The following is a 27,842-nucleotide window of genomic DNA, read 5'->3' as shown; positions in this document are numbered from 1 at the left end:
AGCTCCTGAGACATGCGTTCAGTCCCAACCTCCTGTACTAAATAGAGTGGATGTGGAGAGGATGTTTCCATTAGTTCAAGAGTCCAGAACCTGAGCCTTCCCTTTAGAACAGATGTGAGGAGGAATTTCTTTAGCTGGAGGGTGTAGAATTCGTTTCCACAGATGGCTGTAGAAGCCAAATCATTGGGGATATTTAAAGCAGGCTCTTGATTAGTCGATATAAGAACAAAATATAAGAAATAGGAGCAGGAGTCGGCCATCTGGCCTATCAAGCCAACTCAGCCATTCAATAAGATCATGGCCGATCTGGCCACTGACTCACCTCCACCTACCTGCCTTTTCCCTGTAACCCTTAATTCCCCTATTATGCAAAAATCTATCCAATCTTGTCTTAAATATATTTACTGAGGAAGCCTCCACTGCAGAGAACTCCACGGATTCACCACTCTCTGGGAAAAGCAGCTCCTCCTCATCTCCGTCCTAAATCTACTCCCCCGAATCTTGAGGCTATGTCCCCCACTTCTAGTCTCACCTACCAGTGGAAACAACTTTCCTGCCTTTTTCTTATCTACCACTTTCATAATTTTATATGTTTCTACAAGATCCCCTCTCATTCTCCTGAATTCCAGCGAGTACAGTCCCAGGTGAGTCAATCTCTCCTCATAGTCTAACCCCCTCATCTCTGGAATCAACCTGGTGAACCTCCTCTGCACGGCCTCCAAAGCCAGTATATCCTTCCTCAAGTATGGAGACCAGAACTGCACACAGTACTCCAGGTGTGGCCTCACCAGTACCCTGTATAATTGCAGCATAACCTCCCTGCTCTTGAATTCAATCCCTCTAGCAATGAAGGCCAACATTCCATTTGCCTTCTCGATAGTCTGCTGTACCTGCAAACCAACCAAGTCCTTCTGCACAGCAGCGTTAATAACCTGATCTTCCATCTTCCCTTCCGAAGTGGATGACCTCGCATGTATTCTGTCCTGAGTCCCTTCACTCCAGTTCCCGTACCCCTGCCAATTAAGTTTAAACCTGTTCCAACAGCTCTAACAAACCTGCCCGCAAGAATATTGTTCCCCCCTCAGGTTCAGGTGCAACCCAGTTCCTTTTGTACAGGTCATACCTCCCCCAGAAGAGATCCCAATGATCCAAGAACCTGCAGCTCTGTCCCCTACACCAGCTTCTCAGCTGCACACTTATCTGCCAAATCACTCCGTTCCTACCCTCACTGGTGTGTGGCACAGGTAGCACTCCAGAAATTACTATCCTGGAGTCCTGCTCAGCTTTCTGCCTAGCCCTCTAAAGTACTCTTTTCAGGACCTTTTTGCTTTTCCTTCCTATGTCACAGGTACAAACATGTACCAAGACATCTGGCTGCTCTCCTCCACCACTCCACCCCCTAAAATGTGGACGCGATCTGAGACGTCCCTAAACCTGGCCATCCGGGTATCCCATTCACATCCACAGAATCACCTGTCTGTTCCTCTGACCAATGAGTGAGTCCCTATCACAACCGCTCCCCTCCTCTCTCTTTCCCTTCTGCACCATGGGTCCATGCTTGGTGCCAGTAACCTCGTCTCCGTGGCATTCCCCTGGGGGCCATCCCCCACAACAGTGTCCAAAGCGGTGTGTTTATTATTGAGGGGAATGGCCACAGGGGTGCTCTGCACTAACTACCCATTCACGTTTCCATTCCTCCTGACAGTCACCCAGCTACTCGCCTCCTGCAACTTCGGGGTGACTATTTCCCTGTAACTCTGACCGATGATCTCCTCGCTCTCCCGTACAAGCCGAAGGTCATCCAGCTGCTGCTCCAGATCCCTGACATGGTCTTCAAGGGGCTGCAGCTGTATACACTTTACACAGATGTAGTTCCCTGGGAGGCTCTGGGTCCGCCAGGGCTCCAACATCCAGCATGGAGAACAATTAACAGCCATTTAAACTACACCAAGTACCCCTGATGCAGTAAAAAAGCAGAAACTAACCCAGAGCCAACATATCTTCCGAGGCAAACCCTGACCTCCTACTCTCCTCCCGCCCTCTCCCAACAATGGTCACCGTGGAGGGAGCTTCACTCTGTCTGACCCCGGGAGTGTGTGATGGGATGGTGTGGAGGGAGCTTCACTCTGTCTGAACCGGGAGTGTGTGATGGGACGGTGTGGAGGGAGTTTCACTCTGTGTCTGACCCGGGAGTGTGTGATGCGACACTGTGGAGGGAGTTTCACTCTGTCTGACACAGGAGTGTGTGATGGGACAGTGTGGAGGGAGTTTCACTCTGTGTCTGAACCGGGAGTGTGTGATGGGACGGTGTGGAGGGAGTTTCACTCTGTGTCTGACCCGGGAGTGTGTGATGCGACAGTGTGGAGGGAGTTTCACTCTGTCTGACACAGGAGTGTGTGATGGGACAGTGTGGAGGGAGTTTCACTCTGTGTCTGACACAGGAGTGTGTGATGGGACAGTGTGGAGGGAGTTTCACTCTGTGTCTGACCCGGGAGTGTGTGATGGGACGGTGTGGAGGGAGTTTCACTCTGTGTCTGACCCTGGGAGTGTGTGATGGGACAGTGTAGAGGGAGCTTCACTCTGTGTCTGACCCCGGGAGTGTGTGATGGGACGGTGTGGAGGGAGTTTCACTCTGTGTCTGACCCCGGGAGTGTGTGATGGGACGGTGTGGAGGGAGCTTCACTCTGTGTCTGACCCCAGGAGTGTGTGATGGGACGGTGTGGAGGGAGTTTCACTCTGTGTCTGACCCGGGAGTGTGTGATGCGACAGTGTGGAGGGAGTTTCACTCTGTCTGACACAGGAGTGTGTGATGGGACAGTGTGGAGGGAGTTTCACTCTGTGTCTGACCCGGGAGTGTGTGATGGGACGGTGTGGAGGGAGTTTCACTCTGTGTCTGACCCCGGGAGTGTGTGATGGGACGGTGTGGAGGGAGTTTCACTCTGTGTCTGAACCGGGAGTGTGTGATGGGATGGTGTGGAGGGAGTTTCACTCTGTGTCTGAACCGGGAGTGTGTGATGGGACGGTGTGGAGGGAGTTTCACTCTGTGTCTGACCCGGGAGTGTGTGATGCGACAGTGTGGAGGGAGTTTCACTCTGTCTGACACAGGAGTGTGTGATGGGACAGTGTGGAGGGAGTTTCACTCTGTGTCTGACCCGGGAGTGTGTGATGGGACGGTGTGGAGGGAGTTTCACTCTGTGTCTGACCCCGGGAGTGTGTGATGGGACGGTGTGGAGGGAGTTTCACTCTGTGTCTGAACCGGGAGTGTGTGATGGGATGGTGTGGAGGGAGTTTCACTCTGTGTCTGAACCGGGAGTGTGTGATGGGACGGTGTGGAGGGAGTTTCACTCTGTGTCTGACCCGGGAGTGTGTGATGCGACAGTGTGGAGGGAGTTTCACTCTGTCTGACACAGGAGTGTGTGATGGGACAGTGTGGAGGGAGTTTCACTCTGTGTCTGACCCCGGGAGTATGTGATGGGACGGTGTGGAGGGAGTTTCACTCTGTGTCTGACCCGGGAGTGTGTGATGGGACGGTGTAGAGGGAGCTTCACTCTATGTCTGACCCCGGGAGTGTGTGATGGGACGGTGTGGAGGGAGTTTCACTCTGTGTCTGACCCCGGGAGTGTGTGATGGGACAGTGTAGAGGGAGTTTCACTCTGTGTCTGACCCCGAGAGTGTGTGATGGGACGGTGTGGAGGGAGCTTCACTCTGTGTCTGACCCGGGGAGTGTGTGATGGGACGGTGTGGAGGGAGCTTCACTCTGTGTCTGACCCCGGGAGTGTGTGATGGGACGGTGTGGAGGGAGCTTCACTCTGTGTCTGACCCCGGGAGTGTGTGATGGGACAGTGTAGAGGGAGTTTCACTCTGTCTGACACAGGAGTGTGTGATGGGACAGTGTAGAGGGAGATTCACTCTGTCTGACACAGGAGTGTGTGATGGGACGGTGTGGAGGGAGTTTCACTCTGTGTCTGACCCGGGAGTGTGTGATGGGACGGTGTGGAGGGAGCTTCACTCTGTGTCTGACCGTGGGAGTGTGTGATGGGACAGTGTGGAGGGAGTTTCACTCTGTGTCTGACCCGGGAGTGTGTGATGGGACGGTGTGGAGGGAGTTTCACTCTGTGTCTGACCCGGGAGTGTGTGATGGGACAGTGTGGAGGGAGTTTCACTCTGTGTCTGACCCGGGAGTGTGTGATGGGACGGTGTAGAGGGAGCTTCACTCTGTGTCTGACCGTGGGAGTGTGTGATAGGACAGTGTAGAGGGAGCTTCACTCTGTCTGACACAGGAGTGTGTGATGGGACGGTGTGGAGGGAGTTTCACTCTGTCTGACACAGGAGTGTGTGATGGGACAGTGTGGAGGGAGTTTCACTCTGTGTCTGACCCCGGGAGTGTGTGATGGGACGGTGTGGAGGGAGCTTCACTCTGTGTGTGACCCCGGGAGTGTGTGATGGGACAGTGTGGAGGGAGTTTCACTCTGTCTGACACAGGAGTGTGTGATGGGACAGTGTGGAGGGAGTTTCACTCTGTGTCTGACCCGGGAGTGTGTGATGGGACAGTGTAGAGGGAGTTTCACTCTGTGTCTGACCCCGGGAGTGTGTGATGGGACAGTGTGGAGGGAGCTTCACTCTGTGTCTGACCGTGGGAGTGTGTGATGGGACAGTGTAGAGGGAGCTTCACTCTGTGTCTGACCCCGGGAGTGTGTGATGGGACAGTGTAGAGGGAGCTTCACTCTGTCTGACACAGGAGTGTGTGATGGGACAGTGTAGAGGGAGCTTCACTCTGTCTGACACAGGAGTGTGTGATGGGACGGTGTGGAGAGAGTTTCACTCTGACACAGGAGTGTGTAATGGGACAGTGCTTCTCTTTGCCCCTGGCCCTGACAGCTTCAGAGTGCAGCTGGTGTTTCTCTGTGGGAGGCTTGGAGGTCTGGCTGCGACCGTAACCTGCAGTGGGTTTGGAGTTCTCACCAGCGATGTTCTGTTCACACACTACAGGTGCAGAGCATAAAACAGATAAACAGCTCACTGAAGCAGAGTCTGGATGGAGGCATCGACAAACTGCGGCCGCCGGAGGTAGGGGTGTGGCTGTCACCGCAATGTGTCCCAGAATCGAGGGGATGGTGTGGAGGGGAGGAGGGAGGAATCGATGGGCGTGGACAGTATTGTTCGATCTTGCTGTACTCAGTTTGAACATGCCTTTTCTAAGGGCGGTGACCAGAGTGGGACATGGTTTCAGGGTGGGAGGGGTGTGGGGTTAGTTGCAAGTTCCTCCCTGTGATTAACACCACTGTCTGTCTCTGCAGGTGACTCCCAAACTGAACTCTCGATGGACGACAGAGGAACAACTGCTGGCAGTGCAAGGTACTGTCCCCTGTCCCTTCCTCCCTCCGTCCATCTCTCATCTCATTCCCTCCCTCCTGCCCGGCCCCCCAGCCCGTCACGCATCTCTCCCTGGCCCTTTCGCTCCCCTCCGCCTTTCCTAAGTAAATGAGGGGACTGATTCCCGAACTGTGTGCCTCCAGGGATCCGTAAGTATGGGCGGAATTTCCAAGCGGTGGCGGACGTGGTGGGTAACAAGACCCTGGCGCAGGTGAAGAGTTTCTTCATCAGCTACCGGCGACGTTTCAACCTGGAGGAGATCGTGCAGGAGTGGGAGGCGGAGCAGGGCGGCACCGGGACCATCTCTCCCCTGGACGAGGGCAGTGGCTCCAACCCCTCGCTGGGGAACAGTGAGGAGGAGGCAGACGAGGAAGCAGAGGTATGTGGGTGGGACTGTGGTCTGGTCAGAATTGAACTAAATCCCATCATTCCCTGTGCATTCATGTGCCTGCCTACGACTCTTAAACTCCTCTATCATATCTGTCTCCACCACCACCCCGGCAGCTCATTCCACACGCCCACCACTCCCTGTGTAAAAACACCTGACCCGCACATCTCTTTAAAAATTATACTTATTTAAATAAACCTCTTATGTTGTCAATTTTCGGCCCCTCACTTTAAATTCATGTTCTCGATTCTTGTCATTTATAAAACCGTACAAGCCCTTTGGCCCATTCTGTCGTGCTGACCCTTTAACCCTACTCCAAGATCAACCTGACCCTTCCCTCCCACGTCACCCTCCAGTTTTCCTTCATCCATGTGCCTCTCTAAGAGTCTCTAAAATGTCCCTAGTTAACTGCCTCTACCATCACGTCTGGCACACACCCACCACTCCGTCTTTTAAAAAAAACTCTTCTGACATCTCCCCTATACTTTCCTCTAATCATCTTAAAATTATGCCCTCTTTTTTTATTTGTCTGGGGAGAAGTAGTGGTTATCCATCCTATCTAGACCTCTTATCCTCCTCTCCAAAGAGGAAAGCCCCAGCTCACTCTACCTATCCTCATAGACATGCTGTCTAATCCTGGTGAATCTCCTCTGCACCTAAACTGAGACGACCAGAGCTGAGCACAATACACCAAGTGTGGTCTGACCAGAGTTCTACCCCGCCAAGATGTTTTGTCTGACTAGTGTATCTCTTGCGGCTTTTGAGCTTCTATCAGCTCTCTCACCCCACCTCAGACTCTGCCCCTCCAGAGAAAACAATCCAAGTTCTGGTAAACCTCTTCTGCACCCTCCCCAAAGGCTCCACACCCTTCCCAGAACGGCACACCATACTCCGATAGCAGCCTGGCCAGCGTTTTCTGCAGCTGTGACACCGCTTCTTCACTCTTGTACTGAGTGTCCCGTGCAATTAAAGACCAGCCCTTATCACCCTGTCTGGTCGCGTGGGCGCTTTGTGCTTAAACCCCAAGCAGTAAATTTAAAAACTGGCACGACAGTGTTGGCCAAAAGGCTTGTACCGTGCTGTGTCTGATATCTCGGCGCCCACAAGGGTCCCGCCACTTGACCTCCTAGAGCCGCCACACTTGCTCGGATTTGACTCCATCTGTAACTGATCGTGTGATATTGTGAGCAATTTTGGGCCCGGTATCTAAGGAAGGGTGTGCCACTGTTGGAGACGGTCCAGAGGAGGTTCACAAGAATGATTCCGAGAATGAAAGGGCCAGCGTATGAGGACTTTTAGCAGCTCTGGGCCGGTACTCACTGGCATTCAGAAGAATGATGGAGAGATCTCATTGAAACATATTGAATGGACTACATAGAGTGAATGTGCAGAGGATGTCTCTTGTAGGACCAGAGGGCATGGCCACAGAGTAGAGGGTCGTCCATTTAGAACAGAGATGAGGAGGGATTTCTTTTCTTTAGTCAAGAGTGTGCTGAATCTGTGGACTTGAGTACTGTAGAGCTCAAGTGATTGGGTGTTTTTAAGGTGTGGATGAATAGGTTATTCATCTGTAAGAGCCTTAAAAAGTTAACAGAGAGAAGGCAGGAGAATTTGGTTGCCATGATGTAATGCTGGACCAGACTCGATGGGCTGAATGGCCGGATTCTGCTCCTGTATCTTATGGTTTATATTTTTCTGAGTTTGAGTGCAGGTCTTGGGTGGGGGCGGTTTTGGGTAAATTTCAGGGGTCGATCAGTAACCGGTCTCTCCTCTGCTTCCATCCCCAGGTCCAGACGACTCCGGTTCCTGCTGCACCAGCCCCCGCCCCTGGCCCCTCCCTCTCCCAACCCCCTCCGCTGCTGCGTCCCTCCCTCCCCGCCGCTCCACCGGCCCTCCACCGGCAGCCCCCGCCCCTCCAACAGGGCCGATTCCTGCCGTCCCGACCCGTGCCCAACCAGCCGCCACCCCCCCTCATCCGCCCAGCCGTGCCCCCGCGCCACGGCCCCCGTCCTCCTATCAGTCCCCAGCACCTGCCCTCTCTGGTGGGCGTGGGGCTAGACACACCTCCCTCCTCTGCGCACTGAGCTCCCGCCGTACAGCGAGGGCTGGGGCAGTGGGATGGGCACCTCCCCCCCCCCCTCCTGACAGCTGAAAAATGTCGCAGGAGACTGGATCTACGACCAGCGATTCGACAGGATGTCATATCACCCTGATGCCTTGTGCTGGCTGCGACTTGCCTCCATCTCGGGCACTGTGGGGAGCAAAGGGACCAGGATCCTGGCATCGCACCCACATCTCCTCTCTCTCCCCCCCGCCCCACCCCGATCTCTTTGGACCCTGACATCTTGCCCGGAATAGATTGGGACCCTGGCGTTGTCACCAGGATCTCCTGGGACTCCTGTGAATCGCTCTCAGTGTCCCAGGAGCTCGGGCTTTGTACGCCAGATCTCCCACGGAAACTGAGCATCGATCGAGCCCTCGATTAATTGGCGACTTTGGGCTTCGCACCTTCAATCTCCCGAGGATCTGACGTCGTGCCTGGTGCTCTGGCTTTTTACCCAGGACTCACTCAACGCAGAATCATGCAGGTGGAATTTGAGTTTTAAACGCTACGTTTTTTTCACTAATTTTAAAGCTTTAGATTTTAAAAAAAATTGGAAATAGTTTTAACTTTTTTAAAACATGGTGCTTTCAGAGTGAGGGAATCAGGCCCCTCATTCTGCAACACTACATTGGGAGCGATCTGCTCCTTCGGAGCTGGGGACTTCGAGAGGCAGGGCAGGGGTTAGAGCTGGATGCCCATCACCTCCCCATGTTTCCTGGCTTGTTACCCGGCTGGCTTCAGGATGGTGCTGGCCTGCGGCCCTGCTACCGGGCTCCGTATGTTCACAAAGCTTCCAGCTCCCCCGGGAGTCCCTGGGTGAGAGGGAACAGGAACTCTCTGCTTTTGGGACGGCTGTCTGGCCAGCTGAGGACCGTGGATGTAGTAAGCAGAGGGTTGTGTGCCCCTGGGACAGCTGGGCCACAAACTGGAACGGGTGAGAGGCTGCCAGGGAAGAACTGATTTTTAATTAAAGATAATTATACTCTTAACTGGAATATCCTCCGGGAGGTGTCAGAAGCCTGGCATCAGTGGGATGGAGGATTAGTGTGAGTGGTTGATGCATAGTTGAAGCTTAATCATGGGACGGATCTCTGAGCCTGGGCTGCCATTCCTGGCCCATCAAGGCAATGCCAAATGGCTCCTGCACTATCCCATCGGAGCATTGCTGCTGAGTATCTCTCTTCACTGAAGAGGCTCGTGTCCGAGCTCTCGGGTGGGGTGGTGGGGGAGAGGAGGATGGAGTCTTGAGGGTCTCCACTGGTGAGCATGTTTCCTGGGAAAATATTCCTCTTGCCCCCCCCCCCCACACTCCTGCCCCCGATTGGGGGGTTGGTTTCAGTGTAAAGCCTGGTTTATACTTCTGCGTTAACTGGACGCCGTAACCTACGCAAATGGCCAACGCACGTTGTGAGCATGTATACTTGTACGCTGGTGTGTCTGCGTGGCTCGGCAATTCACGCAAGTCAGGCACGCGCACTCACCTGCCCGTGCAAGGCTTCATGGTCATGGTAGTCTCGGGTAAACAAGTTTAAAGCGAGCGTCTTTTTTCATGCGAAGTGCGTCCTCCATAATTTTGGAGGTCTGTAGAGCTTTATGGAAAGCATTGCAGCCAGAGTTCCTTCCCTGCCCTTCAGTCGCCCAATGGGAAGCTATTGCAGCGTAGGAGGAAATGCGATGCTACCAAGCGGACCAATCACAGTTGTTGCGTTCTGCGTTGCCGCGACGCGCGGTTACATTTTGGGAGATGTGGGCGTCACAGCAACGCAGGCTCTCGCGTAGGGTTGCGCGTCGGTTTTGCGTAGGGTTTGGGGCGACGCGTTGACGCAGAAGTATAGACCAGGCTTAACGGTCTCCATCCCAGTCGTGGGTACCTCAGAAACAGACACCCTGTGAAGAGGCAGTTTGTGCTAGTATTCAGTCTCCCTCCCACCAGTACTGCAACACAGGCCCTTCACCCACGTACCAGCAGTACATGGTCATCAGTACCGTGGCAATTTGAGGGCTTTTGGATCGATGCAGACCGGGATCCCATGGGCAAACAGAAGGGCAGGGGGTCTGGAGCCGCACTTCTGCCAGTGCCGAGGTCAGGGAAGTTGGGGCCCTGGGGTGAGAGGCTTGGTTGCCCCCTTCCTGCCCACAGACAGATGTGAGCCATGTCCCAGAGCTGGAGTCAACAGGTAGGGAGGTAGCAGCCTCTCAGATCTTTGGCCCTGGGTGTTGTGCTTCATCCACCTCAGCCTGTATGTGACAGGGCTCCACGGATTCCTGGGCCCGGGAGGGAAACGGGAAGCATCTTGTGTCTGTTTTGTGACAGCCTTCAATCTGGCTGAGAACCCAGCGAGGTCTGAGATGGACCACTCCCCAGTGAGATAGCAACGCCCTTGAGAGGGACCAGCAAGTGGAATTGGCATGCGAGTGCAGTCAGTGCCCTGTGTGATTACTGATTGTGCGGGGTTAGTGGAGAGTGTTACAGATACAGCTCCAAATTCTACATGTCCTACAATTGCCTTATTTCCCAGCAATGAACCGTCGTTTATCGACATTGGTTGCTTCTGCCCTGCTTTCCCAGCCGAGGATTCCTCCTCAGCAAAGGTAAAACTCCAATAATCCGGCATGCTGGGAATTTTGACTGGGTGGGACAAGCGGTAATCTGTACTGTTGGAAGTCACGAACAAGTTTAAATCAACTTTATTATTCATCATGTGGTATTTTAAAAATGAGTCCCCATGAAGCCGGTGTATTTGGAGAGTGTGAGGGAAAAGGCAGCTGCCGGGCCTTTGGCATTTCTGAATAGTCAGATTTCCGGGATTGTACCACAATGCTACCGACACAATTAACGTGCTGTGCTGTCTTACTGGGCAGTCTGTGCTTTGCTCAGCAGTTTCTGCAGTCCTGGGTGGGTGGATTGCATGGGTTCGCCTGGTGCCATCACACAAACCTTCTCTGGAGCAATTCTATATCCCCGATGAATTTCTTGTTTTGACTACTGCGTTAATGTTAGACCTTCCGGGCAAACGAGTGGGAGTGGACTGTGTGTGTGGGGGGAGAGGGGGTTGGTAGCTGGGAGCCCTCACAGCGTTCATTCCCTCCTCTCTCTGGACCTGGATCCCACATCGTCGCCTTCCCCACGGTGGACCAGCAGTGATTGAATCAATCTTTTAATTTAGTGTGGTGGTGTAGATTTCAAGGTGGAATTGGTGTGGCGGGAAGGCTGCAGCTGACTGCGCGGTGGGGTTGGTGGGCTGCAGATGGGTTCCTGGGCGTGTGGGTGTGTGTGTTTGTAGCTGATACCTAGGCCACCTCTTTTGTGTGCAGTGCACCACTGCTTCACTATTAGCCCCTTGTCTGGTGTGTTTCCTAGAGTGAGTGTGAGTGAATGAGTGTGTGTGTGTGTGTGTGTGTGCAAGCACGTGTGGTTTTTTTAAATGTCAGTTGATGATACTTTAAATTATTCTCGGTGTTTAAAGCGAGTTTTTTTTTAATGAGTGTGTTCCCTCACTCCACTGGTTCAGAGTTTCCTGGGTCTACAATGGAAATTGTGAATTATGGGATTTCAATAAAATATTTTACTAGACACTGACTCGGGCTGTCTGAATTTTTGGGTCCAGGTGCATGAGAGAGGCGTACGCCAGCCAGGGGTTTCAAACCAGAGTGTAGCGAGTGGAAAGGTTTGTAACAAGTTTAAAGTTTATTTATCACGTGTACATTGAAAAATACAGTGAAATGTGTCAACAACCTGCACAGTCCAGCTAAACGATGGTCAATAACACGTGGACAGTCAGAGAGGAACAACGCCAGGCCCTTTAGTCCACAACACTCTGCCATCAATATTCTTCCCTCCCCATTACACTAACCATGTGCCTGGCTAAAGTTCTTACTGAGTTCAAAGGGTAAGAGGTTATGTTGCAACTTTATAAAACTGGTTAGGCCACATCTGGAGTATTGCATACGGTTCCAATTGCCCCACTCCAGGAAGGATGTGGAGGCTTAACAGAATGCTGCCTGGTCAAACTTGGGTTGTTTTCTCTGGAGTGGCTGAGGGGAGATCTGACAGGTTTATGAGAGGCACGATAGAGTAGATGGAGTATGTTTCTCAGGTTTAAAAAGTCTAATGCCAGAGGGTGTGCATTGAAGGTGAGGGGGGATATGAGGGGTAAGTTTTTTTTACTCAGTGGTGAATGCCTGGTATGATGGTAGAGGCTTTTAAGAGACATTTGGCTAGGCAGGAGGAATTAGTGTTTTGGAATTTGGCACAACATTGTGGCTGATGGCCTGTTCCTCTGCTGTACTTTTCTATCTCCCTCATGTTGCGGCCTCTACCACTGACCTGGGCAGGGTGTTCCACACTCACCAAAGCTAGTTCTGGTGAAGGTGGCTAATGGCTCTGATGTTGCAAATGGCAGAAACGGTGTGGGAGTGGGAAGAGGAATAGAAACCAAATGTGCATGGACACTGGTTCGGGGGAGATCCAGGCAGGGAATCTCCAACATTGTCAGACAAAGAAAAGTTCCCGAGAGCTTGCTCTATTTATTTTCTGTTTAATTAATTAAAAAATTAACGGACAGGAACAGCAGATTCCAAAGACAGGACACAGCTTCATTAATTCATTTACAATTTTAAAAAAGAAAGGATGCTCTCAGAACTTCCAACGGCGAGAACCGATGACAGGGCTGTGCCCCAGCCCTGCCTCGACCCAGAAGAAGATTATACACAAAAGAAACGCGGGGCAGGGGAGGTAACATGTGATCACAGGTGCGGAAAGAAATGGCCGTCGGGATCAGCCCGGCCCATGTAGTGTCGCTGGTCTCGGGGAGGGGGGGTAAAAACCCCAAAAGACCAGGGTATGTGTACCCTCTAACACTCCTCTTCACAAAACTTGCCCCCTATAGTGAGACGTGGACAGAAGGGAAGGGAGAAGCCTGGGGCAGTTGCCCCTGCCCCCAGACTCCCTGTTCAGGGGTGACACACACACACACACACCCCCTGGGGAGGGGAAAGAGAGAGAAGAGGGCTGATCTAACTTGGTAACGAGGAGGAGGTTGGTGTAACCCTTCAAGTGCCAGTTCAGGACTGACATGATCCCACCTCTGACCCATCTGCTACATTGATTGAGTGTAATGCTCTGAGTGCGACCCCTTCCCCCACCCTTGGGGGGGGGTCAAACCGTGGATAATCCCGCGACCAATGAACAGGCCCCAGCGTGACAAGTGTGCAAGACATGATCAGGCAGAATTTAAAAAAAAAATAAACTAAAAAATAAACTTAGGAACACTAAACGCAGAGAAAATTATGCCATGACAGAAATCCAGGCCAACGGGAGCAAGTCCGGCCCTTTGCCGCCTCTCCAGGGGAATGTCCTCACAGCTTGAGCTCGTTGGCGATTTTGGATGCAATGTTCTTGAAGGCGATGGAGGTGCCGGAGATGCGCTTGAATCGGACGCCGTTGAGGGAGAGCCGTGGCAGTTTGCACACCTCCATCTCCCACTGCACCAGGTTGTCTTTGGCAGGGTCGCCGTGCATGCAGAAGAGCATGTACCGCTCACGGCCCTCGTGTTCACAGTTATTGGCGTCCAGCACCTTGCCAATCTCTTTCATCATCTCGTTGGGCTCCATTGAGCTTGTCGTCTTCATACTCCAGGTGAAGCGTAGGGACCGCGGCTTCATGTCCTTGTTCTCGTCCTTCTCGCTGACAGCATTCGGCCTGTTGGATTAGAGATTAAAGTTTCTTTTTAGTTTTGTTGGTCACACGAACATCAAAGCATTGTGCTAACCATGACACTACCGTTCAAAAATGTTTATTCTTCTGACAATTTCACTTTTCCTATGCTTGCTTGTATTAAAAAAAATCATCTCCATAGATGTACAGTGAATTTTCCCATTACTTCAGTTTATTTAACTCTGCTGTGGACAGTCCAAGTCTGGATGTGAAAGAGGGAGGGTTGCGCACGGGGCTATCAATCCCATCCCGTGAAAACCCAAGAGTTACAAAATGTCTGGAGACCTCATCTCTGGGACAGGAAGGATCTTCGAAGATGGGCTACACCCGGGGGCAACTCGGAAGACTGGCCCAGGACAGAGGACTCTGGTGAGCGGCTGTTGGCAGCCTGGGTAACGGGTGATGGACCTAAGTAAATCAGTTATATAGCTGACGGCTTCTTAGCTTTCCTGCTGTAGGTGTCACACTTCTTCAACTTAGCCGTGAGGAACAAGTTTATGCCTCAGTCTCCACTTCCAAAGAGCCTTTAGATCAAACTACCAACAGCCTGGGGTGGGGGAGGTCAGTTACTGGTCCACATTAGTGCAGCAGAGACCGGCTGCCCTTCAGCCCAGAAACTATCCCAGACTCTTCCCCTCACCCACGCGCCGGGGTCGGGGGGGGGGGATCTGAGGGCGATCTACGGCAGCTGTTTAATCCACTGTCCCCACACATGGGGAGGGGTGAGGGGCCAGTTCACCTACGGTAAACACGGTCACAGGGAGAATGTGAAAACTCCACACGCACACGCAGCAGGACGTGTGGGAGGGGCGATGTCTGGCTGAGAGGTTGAAGGTGAATTCAGGGACCATTAACTAAAGACCTCACAGAGAGCCTTCGGCCTCCAAATCTTTGCGAGACCCCACCCTCATCTCCATGAAGCTCCGCCCGCAAGATCCAAGAGGACGTGCAGTGACTGGCAAAGGGACAGACAGATCCAGCTGAGAATAGCCACTGATCGCTTCCCCCCCCCCCCCGGTCGTCGTCATCCTGGAGTGTGGGGAGTGGGGAGGGGCAGGGTCTGGCTTCACTGCCCTCAGCCCCCGTTGTCCTGGGGGGGGGAGAGGGCAGGGTCCGGTTTCATCCCACACATAGCCGGGGACACGGGGTCTCGCGGGCAACCTCCCAGAAGGGAGGGCAGGCTGGGGTTGAATGCTCACCTTTGCCCCTCTGCTCGGTCTCTGATCTCTCCCTCATTGGGCGCCCTCGAGAAAAGTAATCAGAGTTCAAGTTTAGAAACGAGGCCACAGTACTCACACGAGGGCATCTGCACCCACACGCACTCCTAGAGGGTGCACTCCCACCCCGGATGCCCCTCGTCATTTATTACTCAGCCCCCCCCCCACCGACTGTCAGAGGGACACCTTCACCACCAACCGCGCTGCCCATGACCGTGAGAAACCGCAGAGAGTCGTGGGCACAGCTCAGCTCGTCACGGAAACCTGCCTCCCCTTCACAGCCTCTGTCTACACTTCCCACTGTATCAGTAAAGCAGTCAGTGTAATCAAAGACCCCCTCCCTCAACCCAGACATTCTCTCTGCTCCCCCCTCCGGTTGGGCAGAAGATACAAAAGCCTGAAAGCTTGTCGCAGCAGGCTGAGGGACAATCTTACAGATTCTACCCCAACATTATCAGACTATTGAATAGTTCCCTAGTTCGATGAGATGGACTCTTAACCTCAGAACTGACCTTGTCATGTTCTTGCACCTTGTTGTCTGCCTGCATTGCACTTTCTCTGTAACTGTTACTCTCTTATTTTCCCTTGTACACCCTCAATAGTCATAGAACGCTCCAGCACAGAAACAGGCCCTTTGGCCCATCTAGTCTGTGCTGAACTGTTAATCTGTCTAGTCCCGTCAACCAGAACATAGCCCTGCATACCTCTGCCATCCATCTACTTATCCAAATTTCCCTTAAATGTTGAAATCAAACCAACAATTCCGTAGGCAGCTCATTCCACACGCTCACAACCGTCTGAGTGGTGAAGTTCCCACATCTGCTCCCCTTAAACGTTTCACCTTTCACACTTAAACCATGACCCAACCCCAGTGGGAAAAGTCTGATTGCATTTACCCTACCTATACTCCTCGTAACTGTGCACGCCTCTCTCAAATCCAGCCTCCTTCTCCGACACTCCAGGGAATAAAGTCTGAACCTGTTCAACCTTTCCCGAGAATTCAGGTCCTCCAGACCTGGCAACATCCTTGTAAATCTTCCCCTATACTCGTACAATCTTATTTACATTTTTCCTGTAAGTAGGTGATTATAGCTGCTCACAGTCCTCACCAACATCAACATAACATCCCAACTCTCCTGCACTCAGCACAAATATATGAAGGCCAATGTGCCAAAAGCTTTCTTTACAACCCTATCTACCTGAGATGCCACTTTCAATGAATTATGGACCTGTACTCCCAGATCTCTCTGTTCTACTGCTCTCCTCAGTGCCCTGGGGTTCACCGTGTAAGTCCTATCCTGGTTGGTTCTACCAAAGTGCAACACCTCACAACTGTCTGCATCAAATTCCATCAGCTGTTCTTCCAACAGATCGAGATCCTGCTGTAAGCTTTGACAGTCTTTGTCACTCAAAATGCCGGAGGAACCCAACCGGCCAGGCAGCATCTGTGGATAAAGGTACAACCTGCTGAAGGGTTTCAGCCCGAAGCATCAACTGTACTTTTTCCCTATCGATGCTGCCTGGCCTGCTGAGTTCCTCCAGCATTTGTGTGTGCGGCTCCCATTTCCATCATCTGCAGACTTTCTCGTTTGTAGTCTTTGTCGCTGTCCACTACACCCCCAATCTCGGTGTCATCCAAAAACTTGTTGATCCAGTGAACCACATTATCACCTAGATCGTTGCTATAGGTGACAAACAACAAGGGACCCAGCACCGATCCCTGTGGCACTCCACTAGTCACAGGCCTCCAGTCAGAGAGGCAACCATCTACCACCACTCCCTGGCTTCTCCCACAAGGCCAATGTCTCATCCAATTTACTACCTCACCCTGAATGCCGAGCGACCGAACCTTCTTGACCAGCCTCCCATGTGGGACCTTGTCAAATGCCTTGCTGAAGTCCATGTAGACAACATCCACTGCCTTGCCTTCATCAGCTTTCCCGGTAACTTCTTCGAAAAACTCTGTAAATTGGTTAGACACACCCTACCATATACAAAGCCATGCCGACTATCTGTAATCAGTCCCTGACGGGTTCCAAGTAAGCATATACCCGCTTCCTTAGAATACCTTCCAATAACTTTCCCACTACTGATGTCACTCACCAGCCTATAATTTCCTGTATTACTCAGAACTTTTCATAAAAAGAACATTATATCCTCCAGTCCTCCAGTACCCCACCTGTGGCTAAGGGTGATTTAAATCTATCTGCTAGGGACACCCTGTCAGGCCCTGGGGACTGTCCACCCTGATTTGTCTCAAGACAACACACCGCTCTTCCTCTGCAACCTGTACAGGGTCCATGACCTCGCTGCTACATTGCCTCACTTCTATAGACACTGGGTCCATTTTCAAAGTAAACACAGATACAAAAAATTTATTTTAGATCTTCCCCCATCTGTTTAGGCTCCACATATGGTCTACCATTCTGGTCTTCCAGAGGACCAATTTTGTCCCTTGTAATCCTTTAGCTCTTAACGTATCTGTAGAATCCCTTAGGATTCTCCGTCAGCTTGTCTGCTGGGGCAACCTCGTGCCTTCTTTTAACCCTCCTGATTTCTTTAAGTGTTCTCTTGCATTTCTTATACTCCATAAGCATCTCATTTCTTCCTACCTGCCTGTACCTGCTGTGCATCTCCTATTTCTCAACCAGTGCCTCAATATCTCTTGAAAAACCAAGATTCCCTACACTTGTTATCTTAATTTTTTATTCTGACGGGCACATACAAGCTTTGTACTCTCAAAATTTCACTTTTGATGTGTTCCCACTTTCCAAGGACACTTTTGCCAGAAACAGCCTGTCCCAATCCACACTTGCCAGATCTTTTCTGATACCTTCAAGATTGGCCTTTGTCCAATTCAGAAACTCAACCCATGGACCAGACCTATCCTTTTCATAATTACCTTGAAACTAATGACATCATGAGCACTAGATGCAAAATGTTCCCTTTACACCAACTTCAGTCACCTGCCCTGTCTCATTCCCTCACAGCAGATCCAGAATCACTTCTACGTGCTGACAAAGGAAACTTTCCTGAACACATTTGTCAAACTCTATCCCATCTAGTCCTTTTACAGTCTGGGAGTCCCAGTCAATATGTGGAAAGTTAAAATCACCTACTATAATAACCTTATGTTTCTTGCAACAGTCTGCGATCTCCCAACAAATTTGTCCCTCTAAATCCCTGGGACTGTTGGGTGGTCTGTAATAGAGCCCCATCAACGTGGTCCCACCTGCCCTCAGTGTTCAGACAGATACCCCCTTGGTCAACACAGCCCCGTCTGCCCTCAGTGTTGGACACAGCCCCGTCTGCCCTCAGTGTTCAGACAGATACCCCCTTGGTCAACACAGCCCCGTCTGCCCTCAGTGTTGGACACAGCCCCGTCTGCCCTCAGTGTTCAGACAGACAGGGTGATTGTCTGCTTTTGATGTCTCATCCATCGTGTTGGGCTGGTTCCAAAGCTGTTTATTGATCAGCTGCCAGGCTGGTTGGACGTGAGAGACATTATGCCACACATTGTGATAATCTCAGTGGGGTGGATTTCAATGTCAGACATTGACTGATCATGGGCAACTTACTAAGACGGGACAGATCTCATCAGATGGATGATGGGGTTATTGATTACAGGGAATGGTACCAATCAAATCAGATTTATTACAGGCCTGGGTTATGGATCAAGAGGGAAGTTATTGATCGAGGAACCAGTGAGGGGGAGATTGATTGATTGGGGCTGATTACACATTGTGTTATCTATTGAGGGACTGATTATAGGACAAGTTATTAATCGAGAAGCAACTGAGGGGCTGAGTTACTGATCGAAGATCTAATTAATGGTTCTTTTTTATTGATCAAGGTACTTTCAATAGGACAAATTTTTGAGGATCTATTGAGGTGGCAAGCTATTAATCTAGAAGACTTGGTTGCGTGCATTATTGATCAAGGATCTGATCATGAGCAAGTGATCAATCAGGAATGATCAAATGCCACATTATTGATCAAGGGGCAATTACTGATCTAGGAGCATTTGAGGGCTGGTTTAACAATCAAAGATCTGAATACTGGGTTATTGACTGAGTGTCTGTCTGACCACAGGCTGCTTTACTGTAGAAGGCTGTGCAGAATCAGAGTTGGCTCCTGACTCCTGCGATGGAGGGAGCCGGTCAGAGCCGAGCAGTTGTCAGGCCCGGCTTCACCACACCTGCGAGGAGGGGTTAGGAAGGGAGGACCACCTCCACCGGAGGGGGTATAAGCAGGCAGGAACCGCGTACAGTGGACAGCCAGAGCCAGTGACGGGGTTAGAACGGCCACACAGCAAAGGCACAGCGTTGTGCGGGAGAAGAGTTAGATCCGCACAGGGTTAGAGAGGGCATGCACTGTGAGAATCCCCCCAACTACCCCAGACACATACCAGCCACACCCAGTCACCAACATGGGGGGGGGGGCAGACAGCGACCCAGGGACGGTTAGCGGTTGCTTGGGCACCTGACATCTGGGGAGGGTGCAAGCTGAGTGGGACGGTGACAGGGTTATGTAGAGAAATTTATTTATATTTAGTGATTCTGTGCAGAACAGACCCTTCCAGCCTAACACCCCCCGATTTACCCCCACCCTAAACACGGGGCAGTTTACAGTGACCAATTCACCTGACAACCTTTCGACTGTGGGAGGAAACATGCACTCATGGGAAGGGACATACAAACCTTCTCACAGAGGACGCTGGAGTCGAACCCCACCTCCCCCTCCCCGAGCTGTAATAGTGTCGGGCCGACTGCTACCTTACCGTGGCACCCACGGAAAGTTTGGGGATGGGGGGGGTGAAGAGACTCCCAAAGCCAGAGGCAGCAGGAAACTGCGACCCACCTCCTCTACTCTAACACTGGGAACTGGGCTGAGTGGTGAATATGAGGAGACTTTGATGGCTCTTGGCCTGTACTTGCTGGAGTTTAGAAGAATGAGGGAGGATCTCACTGAAACCTATTGAATATCGAAAGGCCTCGACAGAATAGCCATGGAGAGGATGTTTCCTATAGTGGGGGAGTCTAGGACCAGAGGACACAGATAGAGTGGATGTGGAGAGGATGTTTCCTATAGTGGGGGAGTCTAGGACCAGAGGACACAGATAGAGTGGATGTGGAGAGGATGTTTCCTATAGTGGGGGAGTCTAGGACCAGAGGGCACAGCCTCAGAATAGAGGGGCGTACATTTAGAACGGAAATGAGGAGGATCTCCTTTAGCTAGAGGCTGGTGAATCTTCACTGTCACAGTCACCTGTGGAGGCCGAGTCATTGGGTGTGTTTAAAGTGGAGGTTGGTGGGATCTTGATTAGTCAGGGCGTTTAAGTTTATGGGGAGAAGGCAGGAGAGTTGGGTAGTAAACCAGCCGTGATGGAATGGCGGAGCAGACTCGAAGGGCCACATGGCCCAATTTTGTCACCATGTCTTGGTGGAGTTGTGAACTCAGTGCTGGGAGATCCCCCCGGGAGGCCGTGGTTCCCCAAGGGCAGGGCCGATGTGCGCAGAATCTGTTTCGGGCGTCGGGCTCCAGTTCCCCTCTTGAGGTAGGTGGGTCCACCTGGTGGAGCAGAATGCTGATCCGAGCGGGGAGGCGGGGAGAGACGGCACCGGGATAGGGGCAAATAACCCGAGACAGGGCGCCGAGGTAAACTGGGACCTTGACCCTCCCTGGGGGCAAGTCAGCTCTCCCTCACACACACGCAGAGAGACAGACACACACACACAGACCCACACTCTCACAGATACACACTCACTCACACACACGCAGAGAGACACACACGCTCACACACACAGAGACAGACAGATGCACACTCTCACAGATACACACAGACAGTGCAGACAAACTTCCCTCCCCTCGTTCCCCCCGATCCTCAAGCAGCCCCCTGCCCCAGCTCTCGGAACGGCATGCATTTGCACAAGACACACCCCCGCTGCCCGTTCCCCCCCCCATTCACCGCAGTAGGACCGGAGGGGGACAGGACAGGGGTGAGGAGGTGAACAGCCAGTGGGTTAGTAACACATAACCAATACAGAAACACACAACGACGGCGAGCTCCTACCTTCTCGCAAATCTGAAAGACAGATTTCTACAAACGGAAACAAGAAGAGGCATGTGAAGGGCGACTGAGACAGTGGCACCGAGCTCTGACACCTGCCCTGCCCCACCCCACCCCCCCACCTCGGGGTGCAGCGGCCAAAGAGGGGGTACTTCGGTGAGGTGACAGCTTGCCTCCCCGACTCCGCCGTCCAAACCGCCCCCGTGGGTGCCGTCAGGGGAGCTGGCCCTCTGTGACGGTGACAGAGTACGTCACCCCGAGGAGGGGTGGAGACAACCCCGTGTGGGCACCACAGATTTAGGTGTGGCTGTTGGTTGAAGACTGCAGGGGGAATCTCAATCAAATAGCTGGGCAGAGGAGTGGCAGACAGATTTAAAAAGAAAATTCATTTCGACATAACAGCACGGAATAGGCGCGCTGCCCAGCCGAACCCTGGCCTCATCACGGGACAAATTATTATAAGCAATTTCCCCAGTAACCGGTACATCTTGGGACTGTGGGAGGAAACCCACGTGATCACGGGGAGGACTCAGACTCAGTACAGAGGATGCTGGCATTGAACTCTGACTCCCAACTGCAAAAGCCTCACGCTAACTGCTACCTTGCCATGGCGCCCAGTACAGATGAGCGGGAGGTGATGCATTTTGGAAAGTCAAACTGATCGAGGATTTAACCCATGAACGGTGGGGCACTAGAGGCACCCAGCAGGCCAGGCGGACAGTTTGTTGAGAGAAGAATCACAGGTAGACAGGACGGCAGAGCATGCTGGCCTTCACCAGTCAGGGCATGGATGGAGTGTTCGAGTCGGGACGCCATGTTAGACTCGAATAACAGAGACTGTGTACAGTTCCGGTCACCAGTATACAAAAGTCGTCACGAGGACATTGGCCGGACTCGCGGGAAGAGGTCGAGGGGGGCTGGGTCTTTATTCCTCCGAGCTTCAGAGGACGAGAGGTTTAAGTGAGAGGCCTGGATAGGGTGGGTGGGTGGGTTCCCCAGGGTTCGTTCGGTATGTGCCGTGTATGATGTTGCCGATCATGGTCTTCCCATGACTGTGACTGCTCTTGGCAAATTTTTCTTCAGAAGTGGAGTCTCGTTGCTGCCTTCTGGGCAGAGCCTACAAGACGGGTGACCCCAGCCATTATCGATACTCTTCAGGGACTGTCTGCCTGGCGTCAGTGGTCACATAACCAGGACCTGTGATCTGCTCATACGACCATCCGCCACCTGAACCCTTGCCTTCACATGACCCTGATCGGAGGGTGGGGATTGTGCTACACCTTGCCCAAGGGTGACCTGCAGGCTAGTGGAGGGAAGGAGCACCTAACACCTGCTTCGGTAGAGATGCATCTCCACCCCAGGGTAGGGGAACCAAACTGGGATGGGACGGGAAGGGTAGTTTAAGGTGCACGGAAGCACTCAACTCAAACCTACACTTCCCCCCCCCCCCACCCCCTGTCTGCTGCCTCACCTCCCCCAGTGAGAGGGCCTCTGGGACGGAGGCTCACACTACTGTCCCACAGTCGGTATCACAACCCAGCCCTCTGCCCTGCCCTGCCCCACCCTGACAGCCTGGACCCTTAACACCAGCATCAGTTTGCCCTGCAGCACCATGGTCACCACAGCAACATGAAACGCTGGCGGGTCTCAGCAGGTCAGGCAGCATCTATGGACACGTTCTGGGCCGTGACCCTTCGTCGGGTCTGGCGAGGGGGAATAAGCTGGAATAAGTAATCAGTAAGAAGCTGGGAGGTGATAGGTGGAAAAGGGGAAGGATTGAAGTAGGAATCTGATTGGAGAGGAGAGAGGACCAGGGGAGAATCGGAGGAGAAAAGGGGCAAGTGAGGAGAAGGGAAGGGGTAAAAGGGGAGCCAGACTGGGGAATGGTGAGAATGGGTGGGGAGGGGGTGAGAACCTCTCACCTATCCCCTTCTTACTTCATCCCTCCCCTCCTGGCATCTCCTATCACCTACCAGCTTGTATTCCTTGCTCCCCCACCACACCTTGCTATTTGGGCTTCTGCCCCCTTCCTTTCCAGTCCCGATGAAGGTCTCGGCCCAAAACGTCGACCGTTTATTCCTCTCCATAGATGCTGCCTGGCCTGCTGGGTTCCTCCAGCGTTTTGTGTGAGTGTGTTGCTCTGGATTTCCAGTGTCGGCAGAATCTCGTGTTTGTAGCCACAGCGGTTCTGGGTTTCAGGGTTCGGTGGGTGGTGTGGGGAGAGGGACAGCCTTCACCTCAGACAGCTTAGCTTGTCCCTCTGGTCTGTGGGTGATCGAACCCCGGCAGAGGAGGGGAGACACGGGGCGGGAGCACAGCGGGAGACTGGCATGTCACCTCGCTCGTCCGTTTAGACGGGCACTAGCACCGAGAGGGAGTTCAATCCGGAAAAGTGGGAAATGATTGATTCAGGAGGGGGAACACAGGGTTACTGACAGGATTCTTAGCAGTGAAGAGGAACAGAGGGATCTCAGAGTCCAGGTCCATAGATCCCTCAAAGCTGATAGGGTGGTTAAGAAGGCGTTTGGTGTGTTGGCCTTCATTAGTTCGGGGGATTGAGTTCAGGAGCCGTGAGGTAATGTTGCAGCTCTATAAAACCCTGGTCAGACCACACTTGGAGTATTGTGTTCAGTTCCGGTTGCCATTATAGGAAGGATGTGAAGCTTTAGAGAGGGTGCGGAGGAGATTTACCAGGATGCTGCCTGGATTAGAGAGCGTGTATTATGAGGAGAGGTTGAGTGAGCTCGGGCTTTTCTCTTTGGAGTGAAGGAGGACGAGAGGAGACTTGATGGAGGTGTACAAGATGATAAGAGGCACAGATCGAGTGGACAGCCAGAGACTTTTTCCCGGGGTGGAAATGGCTTGTAGGGGGAGTGTAATTGTTAGGTGATTGGAGGAATATATGGGGGGGATGTCAGAGATATGTTTGTGTACACAGAGAGTGGTGGGTGTGTGGAACACCCTGCCAGGGGTGATGGTACAGGCAGATACATTTGGGACATTTAAGAGACTTAGATAAGCACGTGGATGATAGAAAAATGGAGGGCCATGTGGGAGGGACGGTTTCGATTGATTTAGGAGTGGGTTAAAAGGTCAGCACAACATCGTGCTGTCAGGTTCTATGTTCTAACGCCGAGGTGAGAGGGCTGGTGGGGGTAGAATCTCTGGAATTCTCTGCCCCGGAGGGGGGGTTATGGAGAATGTACATGGGTAGGGGGGCGAGGGCTGGAGATGGGTGGAGGGAAAATGGCCGAGGGGAAGAGCTGATGACTGGGGCTGAATGCCCGCCATCGTATTGAATGGCGGGGGATAGGCTGGAGGGGCCGAGTGGCTTACTCTTGCTCCATTGTTTCCCATGTTCACAGGTTCCCAAGCCCACCTACCCGGCCAGGGACAAGGGCAGGGGTGGGGTGGGGGGAAGACAGCAGCCGGGGGAACACAAGCACAGTCATCTGCCTCCTCCCTTTCCTAATGTTCCCAAACGTGTTGGTGTTCCCGTGTCCCATCAGAGTCAGGGACACAAGGGCTTTTACTGAATGCGTCCCGAGCATTTTGAACGACATTTTATTAGCGTGGTCTCGTTCTGTGCATGATGCGTGTTTACCGATCCAGGGGAACATCGTTCCGTTTGGTTGCATACCGGCAGGTGACAATGAACTTGCACTCATCAGAGGAGGATGTGTTTTTGGCGAGGACGCGGTGTGAGGGTGTGGGGCAGTATGGTGGGAGGGGAGGGGCAAAGGGATACGGGGAATCAAGAGCACTTTTCCCCCGAGAACCCGATCAGCAAGATGAGGACTGTAAATTGGGTCAGTGGGACTCCCCCTCCCCCCAGACGGTACAACACAGACACGACAGAAAGGGAGACACAACTCACTGACGCACAACATGGGGGGTGGGGGTGAGGGAACCACCCCGAATCGGAAATGAATAAGCCCTCCCCCCTCACCGATCTGCGCTGCCTCGTTCAGCCCACCCTTGACACCACAATCACGGCACAAAGCAGGCTCGTTGCACAGGCTCAGAGTCACAGAGACAGCAACGAGGCCTCTCGCCCCACAGTCCATACTGACCTCTAACCACCCACCGATCCCCAGGATTCAAATTCTCAAACACACAGACCCCCTCTCGCAGGCACACACCCTGCCCCCCCCACCTCTCTCTCGCGCAGTCTCCCTTTCTACCCCTCCCCCTCGGTCTATCCCCACCCCTCTCTCGCACACAGTCCCCCCTCGCACAGTCACACTCTCTCTCACACAATCTCTCTCTCACTCACACACTCTCTCTCACACTATCACTCTGTCTGTCTGTGTCTCTCTCTCTCACTCACTCTCTCACACATGCACACAGTCACTCTCTCTCACACTATCTCACTCACACAGTCACTCTCTCTCACACTATCACTCTGTCTGTCTGTGTCTCTCTCTCTCTCACTCTCTCACACATGCACACAGTCACTCTCTCTCACACTATCACTCTGTCTGTCTGTCTGTGTCTCTCTCTCTCACACACACACATATATATATATATATATATATATATATATATTTTCTTAGGGAAATTTCCAATCCATCTCATTTGGAGCAAACGGGGTTAACTTACAACAAACTCGCTGACCCCGCGTGCTGCTGGGAAGTGGGAGGCCGCTTGGGGGAAACCCACACAGTCACAGAACGTGCAAACTTCCCTCACAGACATACAGCGGGCTGGAGGCCGTTCCCTCTCTCTCTCACACACAGAACGGCGGAGATCAGGATCGAACCCGTCTCTGGAGCTGCTCTGCTGAAACGCAGTGTGTCCCCTCACTAATTCCTACAAGGAAGTTTTTAACCTCTAGGTTTAAAAATTTAGCATTTAGACTTATTTCTGCCCTACAGAATTTCACTTCCCACTTTTCTGGATTGAACTTCATCTGCCACTTCTCGGTCCAGCTCTGCATCCTGTCAATGTCCCGTTGGATATGTGACGCACGGTCTCTCTCTCCCCTAATCCACGTCACTTTATACACTGAGTGGCCACTCTATTAGGTACACCTGCACGCCTGCTCGTTGATGCAAATGTCTGATCAGCCAATCACGTGGCAACAACTCAATGTATAAAAGCATGCAGTCACGGTCAAGAGGTTCAGTTGTTGTTCAGACCAAACATCAGAACGGGGGGAAAGAAATGTGATCTAAGTGACTTTGACCGTGGAATGATTGTTGGCGCCAGATGGGGTGGTTTGAGTATCTCAGAAACTGCTGATCCCCTGGGATCTTCACACACAACCGTCTCTAGAGTTTACAGAGAGTGGTGTGACAATCAAAAAACATCCAGTGAGCAGCAGTTCTGTGGGTGAAAACACCTTGTTAATGAGAGAGGTCAGAGGAGAATGGCCAGACTGGTTCAAGCTGACAGGAAGGCGACAGTAACTCAAATAACCACACGTTACAACAGTGGTGTGCAGAGGAGCACCTCTGAACGCACACGTCGAACCGTGAGTGGACGGGCTACAGCAGAAGACCACAAAGGTGCATTCAGTGGCCACAGGAGGTACGTACTCTGCAGTGAACAGTCTCTGCTCCCGGGAGATCCCTGTACAATGTGCCACTCATCGTGATCAGTGACTGCCTGAGATTCCCTCCAGTTTCAGCTTGGAGGGAGGGCTGGTTCCTGGCCGGGGCGGGAGGTGGGGGTACTGAGGGGCCCCAAAGACGAGGGGAGGGGGGAGGACGGAGAACAGCGGAAAGCGAGTTTCCTTACCTGCGCACGAACTTGGACGTGAACTTGCTGAAGATGTTGCTGGACGCCCCTCTGCGCTGCTGGCTGTTGCCGTGGGACAGGGTGGGTGAGGCGGGGGGGCCATTGTAGGCGGCGTTCTGCTGGTCCCGGAACTGGCGCAGCTGCCCGCCGTCGATGGTGCGCCGGCTAGCCACGCCCCGGGGGAAGTTTCCGTGTTCGGTCACGTTGCTGCTGATGTTGTGGGCGGAAGGCGAGGTGACTGGAATGCGCTGTGGGGCTGTGCTGTAGGAGGGGGGCGGCAAGGACATGGTAAATGGACATGTGCAAGGACAAACAGCGTAGCAACAAAAAAAGGACGATAAAACCAAAGAAAGAGAGCAGAATCAGGCCATTCAGCCCATCAAGTCTACACCATTCCATCATGACTGACTTAATATCCCTCTCAACCCCATTCTCCTGTCTCTCCCCCCCATAACCTTTGACACCCTGACTAATCAAGAACCTTTCAACCACCACGTGAAATATACCCAATGATCTGGATGAATAATGTGCTGGCGTTGGAGGGCGTCCAGTAAAGGTTCACAAGAATGATCCTAAGAATGAAAGGGTTAACATATGAGGATGGTTCTGGGTCTGTACTCACTGGAGTTTAGAAGAATGAGGGGTGATCTCGTTGAAACCTATCAAATATTGAAAGGCCTCAAAAGAGTGGATGTGGAGAGGATGTTTCCTATAGTGGGGGAGTCTAGGACCAGAGGACACAGACAGAGTGGATGTGGAGAGGATGTTTCCTATAGTGGGGGAGTCTAGGATCAGAGGACACAGATAGTGGATGTGGAGAGGATGTTCCCTACAGTGGGGGAGTCTAGGATCAGAGGACACAGATAGAGTGGATGTGGAGAGGATGTTCCCTACAGTGGGGGAGTCTAGGACCAGAGGACACAGATAGAGTGGATGTGGAGAGGATGTTTACTATAGTGGGGGGACTCTTGGACCAGAAGGAACAGCCTCAGAATCGAGGATCGTCCCTTCAGAACAGAGATGAGGAGGAATTTCTTTAGCCGGAGGGAGGTGAATCTGTGGAATTCACTGCCGCAGACGGCTTTGGAGGCCGAGTCATTGAGTATATTTAAGGTTCTGGATTAGTCTGTCCGTCAAAGGTTACGGGGAGAAGGCAGGAGAATGGGGTTGAGAGGGATAATAAATCAGCCATAATGGAATGGGGTGGGCAGACTCGATGGGCTGAATGGCAT

General features: G+C 52.4%; 2 protein-coding genes across 13 annotated transcripts in view; one reads left to right on the top strand and one right to left on the bottom strand.

Annotated features, from left to right (window-relative positions):
* The window catches only part of rcor2 (REST corepressor 2), a 111,894-nt gene extending 99,657 nt beyond the window's left edge, over positions 1-12,237 (top strand). For all 6 annotated transcript variants that reach the window (XM_063036479.1, XM_063036478.1, XM_063036482.1 and 3 more), the window contains 4 exons: positions 4,990-5,067; positions 5,298-5,355; positions 5,517-5,752; positions 7,549-12,237. In XM_063036479.1, the coding sequence (XP_062892549.1) occupies positions 4,990-5,067; positions 5,298-5,355; positions 5,517-5,752; positions 7,549-7,845 (669 nt within the window). In that variant the 3' untranslated portion in view covers positions 7,846-12,237. The remainder of the gene's footprint in view (positions 1-4,989; positions 5,068-5,297; positions 5,356-5,516; positions 5,753-7,548) is intronic.
* Positions 12,238-12,387: 150 nt separating this feature from the next.
* The window catches only part of mark2b (MAP/microtubule affinity-regulating kinase 2b), a 167,930-nt gene continuing 152,475 nt past the window's right edge, over positions 12,388-27,842 (bottom strand). For 6 of the 7 annotated variants that reach the window (XM_063036473.1, XM_063036470.1, XM_063036474.1 and 3 more), the window contains 4 exons: positions 26,611-26,871; positions 20,872-20,898; positions 14,781-14,825; positions 12,388-13,566 (listed from right to left, as the gene is read on the bottom strand). In XM_063036473.1, the coding sequence (XP_062892543.1) occupies positions 13,224-13,566; positions 14,781-14,825; positions 20,872-20,898; positions 26,611-26,871 (676 nt within the window). In that variant the 3' untranslated portion in view covers positions 12,388-13,223. The remainder of the gene's footprint in view (positions 13,567-14,780; positions 14,826-20,871; positions 20,899-26,610; positions 26,872-27,842) is intronic. The other variant, XM_063036471.1, reaches the window with a different exon arrangement.

Source organism: Mobula hypostoma, chromosome 30, assembly GCF_963921235.1.
Source record: "Mobula hypostoma chromosome 30, sMobHyp1.1, whole genome shotgun sequence".
In the NCBI taxonomy this organism is placed as follows: Eukaryota; Metazoa; Chordata; class Chondrichthyes; order Myliobatiformes; family Myliobatidae; genus Mobula; species Mobula hypostoma.
The sequence above is the reverse complement of the archived record's forward strand: the minus strand, read 5'-3'. Positions and strand labels throughout refer to the sequence as shown.